The sequence below is a fragment of the Manihot esculenta genome, chromosome 7, assembly GCF_001659605.2.
Source record: "Manihot esculenta cultivar AM560-2 chromosome 7, M.esculenta_v8, whole genome shotgun sequence".
Lineage (NCBI taxonomy): Eukaryota > Viridiplantae > Streptophyta > Magnoliopsida > Malpighiales > Euphorbiaceae > Manihot > Manihot esculenta.
The window spans coordinates 3,097,737-3,115,995 of NC_035167.2; the positions used below are offsets into that span (position 1 = coordinate 3,097,737).

General features: G+C 36.3%; 3 protein-coding genes across 5 annotated transcripts; 2 read left to right on the top strand and 1 right to left on the bottom strand.

The window, feature by feature from the left end:
• Positions 1-2: 2 nt before the first annotated feature.
• LOC110618824 lies at positions 3-6,369 on the top strand. Of its 3 annotated transcripts, none has more exons than XM_021762079.2 (14): positions 3-374; positions 1,537-1,656; positions 2,297-2,356; positions 2,455-2,556; positions 3,129-3,212; positions 3,290-3,408; positions 3,637-3,738; positions 4,098-4,214; positions 4,724-4,789; positions 5,056-5,122; positions 5,423-5,476; positions 5,550-5,639; positions 5,818-5,856; positions 5,973-6,369. In XM_021762079.2, exons 1-14 carry the CDS (start codon positions 357-359, stop codon positions 6,132-6,134), a joined length of 1,200 nt encoding a protein of 399 aa, XP_021617771.1. In that variant the 5' UTR covers positions 3-356; the 3' UTR covers positions 6,135-6,369. The 3 variants fall into 3 exon arrangements, with proteins under 3 accessions (XP_021617771.1, XP_021617770.1, XP_043813993.1); XM_043958058.1 differs by lacking the exon at positions 3-374 and adding an exon at positions 455-1,034; XM_021762078.2 differs by lacking the exon at positions 3-374 and having other exon boundaries at positions 449-1,656.
• Positions 6,370-7,522: 1,153 nt separating this feature from the next.
• On the top strand, positions 7,523-12,370 carry LOC110619161 (pentatricopeptide repeat-containing protein At1g10270). The gene is made up of 2 exons (XM_021762426.2): positions 7,523-10,516; positions 11,965-12,370. The coding sequence occupies exons 1-2, from the start codon at positions 7,628-7,630 to the stop codon at positions 12,079-12,081; spliced, it is 3,006 nt and encodes a 1,001-aa protein (XP_021618118.1). The 5' UTR covers positions 7,523-7,627; the 3' UTR covers positions 12,082-12,370.
• A 1,958-nt stretch (positions 12,371-14,328) lies between these two features.
• Positions 14,329-18,016, bottom strand: LOC110618829 (glycosyltransferase BC10). Its single transcript, XM_021762088.2, has 2 exons — positions 16,760-18,016; positions 14,329-15,325 (listed from the first exon to the last, which is right to left on the bottom strand). The coding sequence occupies exons 1-2, from the start codon at positions 17,294-17,296 to the stop codon at positions 14,684-14,686; spliced, it is 1,179 nt and encodes a 392-aa protein (XP_021617780.1). The 5' UTR covers positions 17,297-18,016; the 3' UTR covers positions 14,329-14,683.
• Positions 18,017-18,259: the final 243 nt, after the last annotated feature.

Consider the following 18,259-nt stretch of genomic DNA (forward strand, 5'->3'; position numbering starts at 1 on the left):
GTGTTTCTGTTCTAATGGTGGGTTCATTGAGTTTCTTAAAAAACATTGAACTTTTTGGTTCGTCTATCTGGCTATTGCTTTCACTTAACGTCACCGTTTTACCCACATCAGGGAGGTTTCATATTCTATTTTTGGCGTTGCCTTTCTTTATAGCTTTGCTTTCTCTCATCAACTTTCCCCTCTAATGGATTTGGATTCTTTGCTTTATCTAAGAACAGAAGCCTTCTGTTTTACTTTTTTAAGTTTGATAACTTAACTCCAAAAGTTTCCCTTTCGTCTCCCTTTTGGGCTTTCTTGCTTTTCTCTTTCTGTTTGTTGTTGATGCTTCTTCTTCTACTTTCCTTTCTCCCTGCAACATGAACTCTCTCAATTGTGTAAGCTCTCTCTCTCTCTCTCTCTCTCATTTTTTCTCATTTCATGTTTTTGTTCAGTTGGTGGGTTTTTGTTTTTTTCCCCCAAAATGATTGTGCTTCAATGTTTTTGAACTTTCATTAGCTGTTGCTCTGTTCTTTTCTTCTTATTCTTCTTTTGGTCATGATTAATGACGACTGATTTTGTTTAACATTTTCATAACTACGCGAAAAAAAGGTTGCATTTCTTTTGAGATTGAAACATTACTTCTTTGGTTTTCTGTTTGGTTGCTAAGAAAACAGAGGAAAAATTGAATCTTTTTACTGATTTAGTGTTTGTTTTTTGTTTTATTTTCGACCCTTCAAAAGTAGAGTCTTTTGTCTTCACTGGGCCACACAAAAGTGAACAGTAACCGTAGAGGTTGCTATTTTTCAAATTCTCCTCCTCTCTTTCTTTATGCTTATACAGAGGTGTGATTGAGTTTTGTTAAATCTGGGTTGTTTATGAAGTCGCTTTACTGAATTTCCATAATCTGTAACGCTCAAGTGTTTATGGCTTGAACTTCTTACCAGAACCAAACTTGAAAGCAGTTTCAGATTCTGTTGGAAATTAAATTATTTTCTATTTTTTTTTATTATTTAAGTATTTGTTTCAATGACCATGATGACAATGCTTGTAATTCTGTGAGTATGGATTTGGATTCTACCCTGTTGCTTGAATTTTCTGTTTATGAGGGAATTCAACTCAAAAAAAAATTACATACTTTTGGCTGAATCGGAGTTACCACACAGATTTGAATTGATAACAGTTATGAAGTATGATTTGTCTTTTGAATTGGGAATTCATTCATGTGGATGGTTAAGCTTTTTTTTTTTTTTTCTGTCGTATGCGTCTGTCTGTTGCTGTCTTGTTGAATGCTTGCTGCGTTAACAGTCAGTTCTCTTGCAGTATCTTGATATAATTTAGCAATAATATATATTTATTTTCTAAATTTTCCTTTCCAGAACAAAGTCATTAATTTCCAGCGCTTTCTATAAGATATTCACAGATTGCAGCTTGTTTCTTATGCTGCTTTTTTTCCCACTGCTGCTGTTTTCTCTGTGGTCATTCTACAACACAATCTTAATGCTGCCAATAACATTTTATTATAATTTCTCATGCTTACCTGTCCCACTTCCTTCTCAGGCTTCTGCACAATCAGATCCTAAGAGCAGATCATATCTTTGGACTCTCTTTTTTGTGGCTTCTTTGATATGCAGTGCTTACTTCATTGGTACTTCATCATTTGGAAGTGAATATAAAGAAGTATGTATCTCTTTTCTATCCCTTCTTTTGAAATTCACCTTTTGCAGAAATGAATGATGCCGATGTGCGGGTTTAAATTTTTTGGATTGACATGATAATTTTTCATTCATATTAAGAGGATCTTGATGTATTCAATAGTCAATTAGCTTAAGCGGTTTATTCATTGCCAAAGATGTTTGAAGAACTTTGTCTCATTGAAATTTCCTAAACCTTGAACTTTGCCTAAATATGTGCAGAAAGCAAACACATGCCCCTGGTACTTGACCGTGACTAGGCATGGCTGTTATCCTATTCCAAGTCAAAACTGGAACTAGACTGGAGGTTCTGGTCCTAAAAAGCTAGGGACACAGGACTGGACCAAAAGTTTCCCTTCTCTCGTTTGATTAAATTCAACAATCAAGAATTTTTTAAAAGTGAAAAAAATCCTGTATTTTTTGCTTTGAACCTGGCTGAACTGGTCGAAGTCCGTCAGTCCAGTTTCAGTTTGGTTCAAGATGTTCTAGTCAAACCTGAGTTGGACCGCTTCTAGTCCAGACTCATACTGTGCCAAATCTAGCAGTGACTGATGTACTGACTGGGCCTAATTTTAGAGCAACAAGCTATTATAGACATAATTTTATGTTGAAAATCATCTATGCAGGGACTAACTAGGTGGCAAGTCATTGAGACAATGCAGAGTACAACATCCAATAAATGCAAGGTCTGGCCCTTTTACAAGTTTAAAATGAAATGTAGGTTCTGGAGCACAGCATAAAAGTCATTCAGATATCTCTCTGATTTACAATTTCTTTTTCCTAGGACCGTTGCAGGACTTTTGGAAGCGAGGCATTGCCCCAAGGAATTGTTAGAAAAACATCAGACTTTGAAATTCGGCCTTTATGGAACAATACTGTGAAAGATGTGAGTGTAGTCATCATCACAATACGTAATCTGTGGTAGAAGGAACTTGAAGTGCATCAGATATCTTTCAAATGTTTATGATAATTTCAAGTTTTACAACAATTTGCTATTGGGTTAATATTGCCGAAGGATCACGCATCTTGTTCATGCAATACGAATCATGGTTGTCTTAATACTGGTATTTGCTGTTGGGTTACAACATATGCTTAGCTGTATCATGTCATTAACCTTGAGTGATATTTGGTGAGGAAAAGTTTTTGCTGAAAAGTCATTTCCCTCAAACTAGTGGAGCCTAGAACTCTAATTTGATTTACATTTGACTGAAAGCACAGTATAATATTTTCGGTACGGATTTTAGGCTGGTCAGTGTATTTTAAGACTGGAAATGGTGTTTTATGTCCATATGGATTCAAAGTAAATAAGGCATTAGGATCTGAGAAGTTTGAAGGGGATGTAAGTCTTGGATTAATGAGCGTTCTGCTGGGAAGAAGTAGTGATGTGTATACAGTTTCATGCACTATTCTTATGAAAATTCTCTTTCTATTTCTTATATTGTGTTATTTGGGTGTCAGAACCAGCCAAAGCCTTCCATGAGCTTATTAACACTTGCAGTTGGAATTCAGCAAAAAGAAGTAGTGGACCATATTGTTAAGAAGGTAATTGCCAATCCTCACTATTTGGCTTCAAAAATTTCTCACCATAATTATGCCTAAAATTTATTGTCTTCTTGCAGTTTCCTTTGAGTGATTTTGTTGTGATGCTTTTTCATTATGATGGTGTTGTTGATAAATGGAGGGATTTGCCATGGAGTGATCATGTCGTCCATGTGTCGGCGGTAAATCAAACAAAATGGTAAAGTTGATCAACGAAAATGATTCTAATAAATTTTTTGTGTCTGCTATTTTCATTCTACCAGCGCATTTGTGTTTGCATGTACTGAAGGAGCACAAATGAAGGCATGCGTATGAATGCAAGCTTCTATTCTTTTCCTTTTGTGCCTACACACTCACGTTTCTCGTGGGTTATACAAGCTTATATGTATTTATTATTCTCTCAGCAGAATGTTACTTGGTTGCATAGGTGGTTTGCAAAACGATTTCTGCATCCAGACATAGTTGCTGAGTATGACTACATATTTCTTTGGGATGAAGACCTTGGAGTTGAAAATTTTAATCCAAGGAGGTAAGCATGTTTAGTGATTCAGAAATCATACTGTATTGAGACCTATGAAAAATATGAAGTAAAAAATTTTATGGTCATTTTTTTATTGGTTAGGGAATTCGTTAATTTCCATATACTGTGAATTCTTAAAAAAAGTTTATGCTAACTACTTGTATTGATTGTTTTAAGGTAATTTTGTTGAGAATGTTATTTGTTTTACTAAAAACCATTGGTAACTAGTTTGTAAGCTCGGATTCTACAAATAGTAGAAGCTTGGTTTATCTTTCCAACACAAAATATGAGTTTTTTCTCTTCTCAAAATTGTTTTAAACGAAAAATTTTAAACATTCTAATGAATATGATCGATAATTCCTTTTCAGATATCTGTCAATTGTTAAGGATGAGGGACTAGAAATATCACAGCCAGCTCTTGATCCTGCCAAATCAGCTGTGTATCATCCAATTACTGCACATCAACCAAAATCAAGGGTGCACAGGTCAGTCTAAATCAGTGTTTGGGCTCGCCGAAATGGCTGCATATCTTTTTACAAACTGGGAGAGATCATCAGATTTGCCATCAATTTTTTTTTTCTTTTTTGCTTTAGTTGAAGAATGTTACAGTTGAATTTTACAAAATATTCGGCTTTTCATTTGCCTGAATCTTTTAGATGATAGTATTTAGAGTTGTTAACATCTAAGACCTTCATGCTTTCAAGAATCTAATAAAAGACTCAACTACACCATGTTCTTTTTTATTTTAGCTAGTTTTCCTCATTATCTCTTCACTAAATTTTGTGGATTAGTTTGCTAAACTTGAGCTGATTCTGCTGAAACTTAATTCAATATATAATTTGGATTTAGGGGTGTATGGAGAATTGGTGATTGGTACTCTGTCTTATTTATCATTGTAACTAATTATTCTCATAGATTCTCTTTTGCTTGAGTAACAAGCGATTCGGATATAGAACTGTGAGTTTGACTTTGACTAGTGTTTACCTTTTAACAGAAGGATGTATAAATTCAAAGGCAGCGGAAGGTGTTACCACAACAGCACTTCTCCTCCTTGTGTAGGGTAAATGATGATCAAGTCTTACTACTCTTATTACTCGATGCTTTTATTATGAAACGATTTCGTGTTAATGCCCTTTCTACTAATTGGAAGAGAGCATTTTGTCACGCCACAAGACCTTTCAACTTGTCAATGTGTGGCACTTGTGAGGTTGTTCTCCCCAAAACCAACACAAGTAAGCAAAGGTCTTGTGGCGTGACAACTTTCTTTTAATCAACTGTTAACTAAGTATATTGCTGTGACCATGAAACTAAATTCCGTTGCTGCAGTTGGGTGGAAATGATGGCACCTGTCTTCTCAAGGGCTGCTTGGCGATGCGTATGGTACATGATCCAGGTATAGTTTCTGTGTCATCAAGTCTTTATCATCACATTGGAAGTATTAGCATTTGACAAAATTACACTCAGCCGCCTATGCTTCCTCTTACCCCTGGAATACTTGTTACACCTCGTGTCTTACATCCATGAGATCCCGGATCTCTTCAGTTATCAGGTGGGATATGGAATCGCTAATGAATCAAAATATGCCACCTTACTCGGCCATTAGAACATATTTGCAGTTGCACTGTTATATTTACATCATGTATGTCTTTGTAGTTCATAACAATCACTCACCAAAGATCTTTCACTTGTACAGAATGACTTGATCCACGCCTGGGGCCTGGATTACCAGCTTGGCTATTGTGCACAGGTAACTTCATCAATCTCGTGAACTTCTATGTGATTTGCTGGGCTATAAATGTGATATTTCTACTGTGTTACAGGGTGATCGCACAAAAAATGTTGGTGTTGTGGATTCTGAATACATTGTTCATCTGGGTCTTCCAACTCTTGGTGTCTTCAATGGAACTGAGGCAAGTCTTTAATGGAATTAGTTCCATTCTTCATTCTATTCTATCCATTACTTCCCATTTGTGGTTCATCATTCTCTGCTGAACTTGCTGTTTGTTCAATCAAGCAAAGACATAATGCATAGCGACGCTAAACATCTTCTGCATCAAAAATAATAAATTTTCATCTTTGCCACTGCAGGATTCATCAAAGTCCCATATAGTTGATAACAGAGTACAGGTACACTTGGGTGATTATTTTCTATTCTAGCAAGCCATGTTCTTGTTTCAGTACACATTGCAGCAACAGCAAAATATGTTTTAGAACTAGTTTATTGAGTAATGATCTTTATACAGGTGAGAATACAGTCCTCCATTGAAATGCAGATCTTCCGTGACAGATGGAAAAATGCAGTAAAGGACGACGAGTGTTGGGTAGATCCATTTCAACACTCAGTAAATCATACTAGTAATTCAACTGAGCATCAAATGAAGATTGATGGCCATATTCATACATGACAAACAACAAATTCTTGTACAAATCCTCCTATACAAGTTTTTTGCAGGGAAACTCTTGAAACAGCTGAGGTCAAGTATATAAATTCTCCAAGGAGATTGAGATTCTGAATCTGTGATTTCCTGGCTGCTGCTCCATAGCCAATGGTGATTTCAATATGTATGGATGATCTCAGAGAGATGTTGAACAGCCATTGGAAGATTTCTTTTTGTAATTTTATTCTTCATTTTGATCTTCTCATCCAAATGAAAAATGGCAGATATGCCTGATGTGAAAGGTTTTTTCCCCCTCTCCCCTTTTAAATTATTGATCTTTTTTTTTTTTTAAATTGTGTAAATACAAATGAATTTTTTAAGTTCTGTAAATTTTTATTATTATTTATGTTGAGTAACTTCAAATATTTGAATTCATCAAAACATTTACATTTTTAATTTTAGTATTAATTTATAAAAAAATTAATACTTAATTTTTATAATATGGAAAAGGGAAAATTACTTTGTAGTTCCTAAGGTTTAATGTAATTAACACTTCTATCCCTCTATTTTGGCGACCCAACACTTAAGTCCCTCACTTTCTTTTCTGTTCAAATTCGTAGTCCTTCTGTCCAAAATAGCCGTTTAGGACACGTGAATTGACAAAATTAACCATCTTCTTCTTTCTACCCTTTCTGCAACTTCTTTAGCCGTTTGGGACACGTGAATTGACAAAATTAACCATTTTCTTCTTCTTCCTACCCTTTCTGCAACTTCTTCTTCTTCCTATTCTCTTTTTCTTAGCCGTTTGGGACATGTGAATTGACAAAATTAACCCTCTTCTTCTTCATTGAAAGAAGGGTATTTTTGAAAAAAATTATCACATCTCACCTTTGACTCTTTGACCAAACGGTTTAAATGAACGGAAAGACTACGAATTTGGACGGAAGAGAAAGTGAGGGACTTAAGTGTTGGGTCGCCAAAATAGAGAGACAGAAGTGTTAATTACGTTAAACTTTAGGGACTAAAAAGTAATTTTTCCTATGAAAAAATTCATTAATTGATTTTTTGATTTTAAAAAATAATTAAAATTTTTTTTATGTTCTTACAAATTTAAAAGATAATTTTTTTTATTAATTTTAATTATTACATATTGTAAAAAAATTTAAAATATTTGAAAAGTTTAATTAATAAATTTTTTAAAAATCTAAAAAATTAAAAAGGAAAGAAATTTTATTATAAAGTTGAAAGGTCAGTTTTGTTATTACATTACAAAATGATGAAATTGTCCAAATATTGAAAAAATAAAATTTGTCTGACTGAAATTGTAGGCAAGAGCAGGTACTGAAATGTAATTTCACAACATTAAGTCCAGACATTGGCACAAAAATCATTTATCTTTTTCACCTAATTTTATTTTCATTTCGATTTAAAACCTCTCTAGGGTTTAAGACTTCAAAGATCTCCTACGTAGTCTGGTGCTCTTCTCTCTCCTCCTCACAAGAAGGCCTAACCGCCCAAAGATGTCAGTCTACCGCCTTATCCGCCGTTCCACTGCCGCCGCTGCCACCACCAAATACTATCAGCCTCTAGCTCGAGCTCTCCACTACCTTACAATCTCCCCTACGGGTACCAGCTTCCAGAATTCTGATTCTAATGAACTGATATCATCCTTATCCAGCCCCATCTCCTCGACTCCTCTCCTCCCTAAATTCCGCACCTTTGCCTTCTCCTCCGCCGAGGAAGCTGCAGCTGAACGCCGAAGACGCAAGCGCCGCCTCCGTATTGAACCCCCACTCCACGCCCTTCAGCGTAATCCCAACCCTCCGCCTCGTGACCCCAACGCGCCTCGTCTTCCGGACTCCACCAATGCATTAGTGGGCCCGCGACTGAATCTCCACAACCGAGTGCAATCTCTCATTCGCGCATTCGATCTTGATAACGCCTCCCTTCTCGCTCGCAACGCGGTATACACCAGAACTCGACCCACTGTGTTTACCTGCAACGCTATTATCGCGGCTATGTATCGGGCCAAACGGTATAATGATGCTATTTCGCTATTTAAGTACTTCTTTGAACAGCATGATATAGTTCCTAATGTTGTTTCGTATAATAATTTGATCAATGCACATTGTGATGAGGGGAGAGTCGATACTGCACTTGAAATTTATAGGCATATTATTGCAAATGCTCCGTTTAGTCCATCACATGTAACTTATAAGCATTTGACTAAGGGGTTGATTGATGCTGGGAGGGTTGATGAAGCAGTGGATTTGTTGAGAGAGATGTTGAACAAAGGTCACGGGGCAGATTCTTTGGTCTTTAACAATATAATTAAAGCATTTCTAGACTTGGGAAATTTAGATAAGGCAAATGAGTTTTTCAGTGAGTTGACTGAAAGGTGTTTGTGGTATGATGGCACAGTTAATGCAACATTTATGGATTGGTGGTTTAAGCAAGGGAAGGATAAGGAGGCTATGGAGAATTATAAGTCTTTTATGGATAGGAAATTGAAGATTCCTCCTCCAACTGGAAATGCCCTCTTGGAGGTTCTGCTTAGGTATGGGAAAAAAGAGGCCGCTGCAGCTTTATTTGAGTCAATGTTAGATAACCATACCCCACCCACCAACCAAGGTGTCAATTCAGAAACTTTTAATATCATGGTAAATGGGTGTTTTAAAGAACAGGAGTTTGCTCAAGCAATGGACATGTTTAGGAAGGCAGGGACAAAGCCTGGATCAAAACCTTTTCAAATGGATGTTGCAGGGTATAATAATATTATAATAAGGTTTTGTGAGAATGAGATGCTATTGGAGGCAGAAAAATTCTTCGCAGAACTATTGTCCAAGTCGTTGTCCCCTGACGTCACAAGTTATAGAACACTGATTGATGCTTATCTGAAGGTTGAGAAAATTGATGATGCTCTAAGGATGTTGAATAAGATGGTACAAGCAAATTTGTGGGTGGTGGCAACTTATGCAACAAGGGTGTTTGGTGAGTTGATTAAGAATGGAAAGGCAGTGGATTGTGCACAAATTTTGACTAAAATGGGAAACCGGGATCCAAAACCAGACCCCTCCGTTTATGATGTTGTGGTCAGAGGACTCTGTGAAGCAGGTGCATTTGACGCGAGCACAGATATACTGGAGCAAATGATGAGATATGCTGTTGGTGTTCCTCCCTCTTTAAAGGAATTTGCAACCGAGGCATATACTACTGCTGGACGTAACCAAGAAATTCAGAGTGTTTTTGATGAAAATAGGTGGAGGAACATGTCAGGACCCCCTCATGTGCAAAGGCAACCTCGAATGCCATGGGGTTCTCAAATGTCCAGAGAGCAGCCATTACGGTCACCTTCATTGCCTGGACAAGCACCATCAGGTCAACCTCAGATGGCAAGACAGCAGCCATTTGGTCACCACCAAACGGAAGGTCAACTGCTATCAGGATCACATCAAGCGCCATCAACACAACCATTAGGTTACCATAATACTGCAGGACAGCAGTCATCATCTCATCAAATTGTGGGACAGCCATCAGGGCCTCGTCAAATGGCAGGGCAACAGCAATCATGGTCTTCGCAAATAGGACAGCAGCCATCACGGTCCTTTGAAAGAGGAGGACAGCCGTCGTGGTCCTTCCAAAGGGGGGAACAGCAGTCATTAGCATCCCATAGTATTGCAGGACAGCAGACATCTGGACCTCATCAAATGGCATGGCAGCAGTCTTCTTGGCATGCTCAATTTGGAGGACAGCAGCCTCCATTGTCCTCCCAAAGAAGGGAACAGCAGCCATTAGCATCCCATAACATTGAAAGACAGCAGTCATCTGGACCTCATCAAATGGCAGGGCAGCAGCCTTCTTGGCATGCTCAACTTGGAGGACAGCAGCCACCATTATCCTCTCAAAGGGGGGAAGAGCAGCCATTAGCATCCCATGGCATTTCAGGACAGCAGTTATCTGGACCTCATCAGATAGCAGGGCAGCAGCCTTCTTGGCATGCTCAATATGGAGGACAGCAGCCACCGATATCCTCTCAAAGAGGGGAACAACAGCCGTTAGCATCCCATAGCATTTCAGGACATCAGTCATTTGGAACTCATCAAATGGCAGGGCAGCGGCCTAGTTGGAATGCTAAATTAGGACAGCAGCCACCATTGTCCTCTCAAACTGTAGAACAGCAGCCATTAGCGTCCCATGGCATTGCAGGACTGCAGTCATCTGGACCTCATCAAATGGGAGGACAGCATCCTTCATGGCATTCTCAATTTGGAGGACAGCAGCCATCACAGTCCTCTCAAATCGGAGGACAGCAGCCATCGTGGTCCTTTCAAATGGGAGAACAGCAGCCCTCGGGAACTACATATAACACCAGACATCAGCCATCTGCCTCCATGCAAATGTCAAGACAGGTATCATCTGGAAGCTTGCAAAATCTAGGCACTGTTTATCTTGAGAAATACTTTTAAAAGTAGCTACAAGACTAATTGATTAAAGATATCTCCAAAGTAGTTTATTTGCAAATTTATAAATGACAACTGACAAGGATGGTTATTTTTGGATAGGGCATTATTTGCGCTGCATGCATGTCAGTAAATCCATATCTCTACCTGTTGCAGAAGGCATACTGGATACTTTCTGTTCTGTTTTGGTGATAACATTGTAGCAATATTTTTCGATCTCTTTATTTTTTAAATGAGAATTTTAACAAACTAATGGCATAATTCTCAAGCAAGTAGCTGTTTTTTTTTTTTGTTTTGTTTTTATTAGTATAATTTCGAAAAGGCTTCACCTATAATCCTGCAGCTTGACCAATGATAAATTGCAATTTCCACATAAGCCCAGTGTTCTGATGATGGTTTTAAAAGCTCCCATGTGGTTCTACTTTAAAGTGATACTAGATGAGATGAAAAAGTTAAAGTTCATTTGTCCTAATGGAGCATGCGTGTCCAATTTATATGTAAAGTTTGAGACCCCAAGACTACAATTTGATTTTAGCCAAATTACTGCTTTAGAATTGCACTTCCCTTCAAGGTTTGAATTTTAATGACTGTTTGCTTCACAAGAATTAATTATGTTTTTGTGTCAGTTAATAAAGTAGACAGTATAAACCTGGCCTGTTGCTTGAAATTCATTTATGTCTCGTCCTGGCTTACATACTTTCCTCCTGCACTTTGCATCCATGAAAGTTTTAAGAGTGATGAACTGTCAAGGCGATGTTGTATACTGGAGCTCAAGGAGAAAGATCAAATGAGTGTTTTTTCACTATTTTTTTTTTATGTTGGATGCTATTGTGAAGTATTTGCTTCATCTGAAAAAGAGACGCCGAACTGCAAGTGGAAATAGATAACAACCAGAGTGGACTTATAGGTTCTCTAATCTCTATCTTGTACTCACTTTGTCAATGTATATGGAATCTAACCAATTACCCTTGTGATATGGGTCTTTTCACTTCTTCCCCCCAAGAGAATAAAAGGATAACAAGGAGAGAAGCCATAAGCAATTATAGAAGTTTGTAAGAACTCACAACAGTTCAGATATCTACATAAGTTGGTGGGATGAAATTTTATAGAGGAAGGTATAGCATTAGCGTACTTAATTTAGAGAAAAAAGGTACAGAGGTTACCCACAATCCAAAACCAGTTGCTGGTGTACAGCAACTTGAAAGTCTTTGGCAGTGACTCAGTAGTGCCAGAAAATTTTCTTTTTGGGTCTTTTGTATGGTAGTATATGATGAATGATGATTATTTTATGAATAAAATTTTTGTTTGTTACTTTAATTTATTATCCTGAACCAAAACCATAATTTCTTGTGAATTACCAGTAGTCCCTGACTAATATTATTTCACTTGTGATTTAGTTTGATCCCATGGGAGGACGGCAGCCAAATGGACCCTCAGAAATGGCGGAACAGCAATCATCAGAACCCCTTGAATGGCAAGATAACCAACAGCGAGCAGCAGCCTTGCAAAGTTGATTTGACGGAAATTTCTGCTCTCTCATGGTGCTAACTTTTTTTTTCTTTGGCAATGGAATTACTGAATCATTATTTAGTGCATTGCGTCTTGAGGTGGCTTCACATCACTGAAGTGCAACAATGAGGGATATCTAGGATTGTGGTTACCATTTTATGAGCATCTATGACATATCTATTTTATACGTCCATCCCATACAAAGATACCAATTACTTTTGTATTTTGACACTTCCTATTTGTCATTGATGCATAAATTTTAATGACAAAATTCTCTTTGCGACCATTGCCAAATACTGAGGCTCCAATATGCTATTGTGTTTTGTAGATACTTGTGTTGCCACCAATGACCTTTGACATTTTAGTATATTATAACAATAGGTGATTTTCTTTATATAATTTCACTATTCTTGCTTTGTGGAAATGTAGGATCCTTGGAACAATATTAGATAGTTGATTATGTTGCAATTTGAGGTATGAAACTGTACTCTTTAGTGTTTCTACGAATCAGTGAAATGAAACAAAATGCCATCAAATCTTTATGATAAGTTGTTATGAGAATTAACCGAGTTTTATGTTAGACGTTAATTTTTTGCAATCCTTTTTTTCCCCCAAATTTGAGATGGACTATCTTTTGTCAAGCTTATATGGGTGGAATCTACAACTTTTAGATATTGTTTTTGAATATGGTGTTCTATTGTTGAAAAGAGTTTACATAATTAAATTGAAAATTAAAACTTAGTTGGTGAATCAACATTCTGTCTCTTTTCTAAGTTCCAGTAGAGTGGTAGCAAACCACCATGGTAGTTATCCACAGCTAAAGCAATAGTGGGTAGTGGCAAAGTTTCATGTTTAGTTATTTTCAAATTTTAGTTTGTAGGAGATTAGTCTATACTATGCTTCTTTAGAAGGTAGTTAAAACTCTAATTGTATTTCAGTTGATAATAAATTAATAAACATTGACGAGAAAAATTTTCAAAAAGTCTAAATATTTTAAACTATATTTAAACTCAAGAGATTACAGATTCTGTCTACGGAATTCTACCTAACATAGAGGTGGGCCATTATCTTATATTGCTGTGCTTTATACCATAGGAGATGATGGCGTTGATGTCCATTTTCGTGGTGATCATGAATTATTATTTATTAGTCCCCAGTTAAGATGATTTGGTCTTGCCAACTTTGATGCTCAAAGTATGTGAGGACGTGTGAGCCACTGTCAGCCTGTATTCAGGCATTTGATGGTAGATGTTTACTTTCCGTGATAATTATATTATTATTATTATTATTATTATTATATAAAAGATTTATATATTTAATAAAAAAATTATTCACTTATATATAATAATAGACTTTCCTTGGTTTAATCCTTCAATCATATTTAGTCATGGAGAAATATAGTTATTTTTTATATTATTAATTATGAAACAATTTAGTTACAATATCCTTCACCATGTTAATATAATCTTTATTCGCTGTGCTCTCAAATTCAAATATTAAATAAAAATATATGTGTGAGCTAAAGATTGTAAAAATCATGATTGTTTTCTTGTCAAATCAACTGAAATCATAAGATGCTCAAGGTAGATGGTTAATATGAAAAAACAAAGGATGTGAATGAACTTATATCTAAAAAGTTTAATAATGCTCATAAGATTTAAAGTAACTTTTTTTTAAGAGAAATTATTTATCTTATTAATTAAAAAACTTGCTCATTAACAATTTTTTAAAGTTTTTAAACATTAGAAAGATAAGAAAATATTTCCTAGAAATATTTTAATTATAAAAATAGTTTTTTTGAGCTTATATATTCTGCAATAAAGAAAGAAAACCAAGAATTTTTGCATTATTAAATTAATTTCATTAATTTTCAAAGTATTTGTTAATCATAGTTTCAGAATCCTATAGTTAATCTAATAGCACCAGACAACATTCCACATTATACCACTTCAATGGCAAAGTATCAGATCTCAATACCCCATAGTTAATTGGGTTACCATGCCATGAATCTATATTTCTTGACCATTAAGGTCTCAAGCCATTCAAATTTCCTCAAGGGTAAAATTCTTCTTGAGGTTTGCCATAATATTCTCATTTTAGAAAACTGATTTTGAGAACAGAACTGGAATACAAGAATCATAACTCAGGCTATACAAAATTTTCGACTCTTGGCACATTAAACTTGTAGATCCGAGGCGCATTGGTAGAGCGTCTGACTCCATATCAGAAGGTTGCTTGTTCGATTCTCGAAGAAAAAAAAAACTCTAGCAAGCAGTGTGAACTACTGCATCTGCAAAACTTTCCTTGTACAAAACAAAGATTTAAGACCCCCTACTACCTGATTATCAACCAAAATGATCTCAGGAATCATTGACATAAGCTTCCTGAGTTGTTCTTCTACTTGAAAAGCTAGCTAATATTCTCAAAATTTGATCAACAAATAGCAATTCCCTTAATGCTCAAGAACCCCAATGACCGAAAAAAGAAATCAACTGTACATCTGCGTCCTGACAAAACTTTATGAAAGCAGCCTGCCAAAGTGCCAATCATGTATAGGAGCACTATAGAAATGGTGTCATACCTCTGCCACGAAAAGAAAATGAAAAGTCAGAATCCCATTACTGTTGAGGTGAGGTTAAGCAAGGACTCCAGTGTGCTTGGATGAAACTTTCGAGCAAAGAGGTAACAAATAGATGACATCTCTGAATTGTATGAACATTCTGTCCCATTATTCCTAATAGACTGTATAAGGCTTTCTGTAACATTAACTTTCATGTAGGTTGCTGGATGGGGCCCCCCCAGCGACCAATCGACCCAAGTTACTGTGCGATTCGCATTAAGCGGTCCATGGAACATGTTCAGATAAGTTGGAATGTAATGCTCATCAGGATAGCAGGCAGGCCTGCAATATTTCTTGAAGACAGAATAGTACTTGGTGTCTGAGACTACATGAACAGCCAGAGCCCGATGGATCTCAAACCATTGAGACCCCTTTCTCCACTGAAAGAGCTTGATATCAGGGAGCATTTTACGGTTGTAGCGGCCACGACCATAACGAGAGGGATCATCATATGACTCGACAAAGCTATATTCAGAATTAATGAGGTACTTGTATACAATTGGGAAATTGTAGACTGGTATGCAGCTCTCAGAGAGAAGAACAAACCGCTCATTTGAGAAATCCAGCAGGGCATTGGCTAGAAGGCGCTTCTCAGCATCAACCAGTGAAACCGTTCCCCATTCAACATGCTGAAGATGGGAAAATGAAAGGATTCATAAGAAAACACAGAACGCGATCAACATTCAACAGTAATTAAGAGTCGAGAAAAAGTTGGAAGGCAGTTAGCATGATAAAAGAAGACAATGCTCTTTTTGTACACAACAGAAAGCCAAAATGCAGTTTCTGCTCATAACAATTAATTTTCCATCACAAACATGAAAAGTATTTTATTCAAAACATTTATGAGGAAATGAATCAAATATTTTGTTTCATATATGATATGGAAATAGTCCAAAGATGGCAGTTATTTCCAGGAGCTATACTCCAAACATCTCATTAAAGAATCAACTGCCAGAAATGGTGATAATACTTTTGCACAAAGTGGGCATAAAAGGTCATTTGGATGTAGCTGTTAAATTTTAGCAATTGCTAACATAACCAGTACCATATATGAAATATATAGCACTCGATGCATACGCGCATACATATATACCATTACATCTTGTATAGGGCAACAGAGAGACTGAGAAATAACAAGCAATCCATTTACACAATCTGTAAAAATTAAGTTTTTACACAACTTTGATTGATAGCTATGACCATTGCCAATCCTATCAACGGCATTTCTTCAGCTTATATATCAAGCTAATTAAGTTCTCATCAGAACAAATCATCGCATAACAAAATGAATAAAGAACATTGCCTTTAAAAATTTAAACACACTCCTCTACTTAATTCAACTAAGCCTCAGCATCAAACTAGTTTAGTTTAACTGAATCGTCCATCCAAAGCTGGACGCACCGATCTAGAAGCTAAAACACTAGAGTCAATTCCACTCTTCAATATTATTGCATAAGATGGCTATTAATGCCTGAACTTTCACCCTTCCAATTATAAGTCATACACTACTTTCAAATTTTTCAGTTTCACTATTGCTTCTAAATCTTGGCATAAGCATCTTTAGACACTCTAACTTGACAGACAAGGATAGCAAACAACTTTAGTATACATATGGTATCAAAGTTGTGTAGAAATTTTAGCTCTATTAATCATGTCAATGGATCTCTCTATATCTAGCAAGTGCATAATGTCTTAAACTGCTACGAGCTTTTCCTGGCTGTGAATTGAATTAGCTAACCTTCAGAAGACAATCTCCATAAACTCATCATTCATTATCATGTTCATATAGCAAACTTTGACTGTCCAGCTGTCTCCTTAATAAATTTATAGATCTCTAATAAAAATATGTAAATAAAGTTAGTTGCCTTCCATCCCACTTAATACTTTTTCTACTTATTAGGATAATAATTCAACCTATAAAGAATCAAATCTACCAAATGTATATACCATGTCATTCCCAATAATAATCCACACAAAGCCAAAATGCTAATAACTCAAAAATATAAGCATCAGCGAGAATCATCAGAAACCAAAAGCTAAGAACAGCCGGCTACAGTTCATACCTGACTCGGTATTTGCCTACTGTAGAATGGAGAATCCCTTGAAACATTGAGCACATAGTCCTCAGGCGTATGGATATAGATAGAGAAATACTTCTCATGACCTCTAAAGAACCTCTCCCACAATGGCAACATAGGCAAAGGCCCTCTAGTCAAAAACATGAAAGCCACTTTAGGCAATCTATCAAAGGGATACTCTTCCTTAGTTGGCATCAAAGAAGCCCTCCAAAAAAGCTCCTCATCAGTCATACCATGAGTCAAGTTGTTTGGATGAAGAAACGTATCCATACTAAAACAATCGACCTTCTTACAAGGTTTCAAAATTGTGCAATTACTAGCTGGGAATTTTGTTGCTGCTATGTTATTATTGAAGAACAGGCGAGCTTGTGAAGTGAAGTACTGATTGATTTGAGAACTTGTTGCTAAACCCATTATCATACCCGCCATAAAAACAACTAAAAAAGATAATATTTGCACCAGTTTTAGCAAACCCGTGTGCCTATCTGATCTATCTTCCTTGTCTCCTATTTGCCGTGCCATTTCTTTCCCCCTTTTGTTTCTCACTCCATTCAATTAAAGAAATCTCCTAAACTCTTAGTGGTATTTGAGTCTAACAGCTGCAACCACTTCCTCTCATGCAAAATTTGGACTGCTTTAATGCGAAATTAATCAGTAAAAAATGCAGTAATCACCAACCCACCCACGCAAAAAAAAAAAAAAAAAAAAAAAAAAAAAAAAACACTTTTCTGTGGATTTGACACCAGTAACAGAAATGAGAGGAACCCAACACCAAGAATCAAATACAAACGATATGGAAAGTCCACAAAATCCAAGATTTTAAGTGCCCAAGTATAAAAAAAAACAGGCCAAAAATTGCAGAAAGCAAGATCAAAACTTAGAAAAAAAATCCAAATCAATAAAATCTAGGTCTCCAGGATCATTTAGCAGTGGATCATTTAGTCCTCCCCCCCTCACCTTGAAAATCCAACAGAAAAGAGAGAAAGAGGGAAGAAAGCTAGGGGTTTGATCAAAGAGTGAAAGAGAAAGGGAGACTTGACAAGCAGCAGATAGTATCGATATCACTATCAAAGGATCAAGAATTTGGAATCACGTCCCCAACCACAAACAAACAGAAACATGTATGCAAATGGAAGGGAGAGGGAAATTAGAAGTGTAATTGGAAATTTTTGATTGAAAACGACAGCGCGTTTTCTGGGAGATAGTGGAGAAAGAGGGAAGGAGCAAAAACTCGCGGAGGACCCAATGAGGAAGCAAAGATTTGGACAAGGAGAATCATAATCCTATTAAGACACCTGTCCCCAGATAGCCCCCATGGAATGGAATATATAAAATAATAAATTAATAACTATTTTTACATAAAATTAAAAAAAATATATTATCTCATTTTTTTATAATAATATAAAAAAATCAGTTAATTAGTCGCATAATTTTAAAAAATATATTTAAAATTTAAAAAAATTTATTAACTAATTCATAAATTAG

Bases quoted from the DNA above. Each gene is read 5' to 3' on its own strand.
- LOC110619161 (XM_021762426.2), top strand. From the start codon at position 7,628: ATGTCAGTCTACCGCCTTATCCGCCGTTCCACTGCCGCCGCTGCCACC. The intron at 10,517-11,964 runs GTATCATCTGGA...CTTGTGATTTAG, and splicing joins CCATGCAAATGTCAAGACAG to TTTGATCCCATGGGAGGACG.
- LOC110618824 (XM_021762078.2), top strand. From the start codon at position 1,417: ATGCTGCTTTTTTTCCCACTGCTGCTGTTTTCTCTGTGGTCATTCTAC. The intron at 1,657-2,296 runs GTATGTATCTCT...TCATCTATGCAG, and splicing joins TTGGAAGTGAATATAAAGAA to GGACTAACTAGGTGGCAAGT. The intron at 3,213-3,289 runs GTAATTGCCAAT...GTCTTCTTGCAG, and splicing joins TGGACCATATTGTTAAGAAG to TTTCCTTTGAGTGATTTTGT.
- LOC110618829 (XM_021762088.2), bottom strand. From the start codon at position 17,296: ATGGCACGGCAAATAGGAGACAAGGAAGATAGATCAGATAGGCACACG. The intron at 15,326-16,759 runs GTATGAACTGTA...TCCCATCTTCAG, and splicing joins GTAGGCAAATACCGAGTCAG to CATGTTGAATGGGGAACGGT.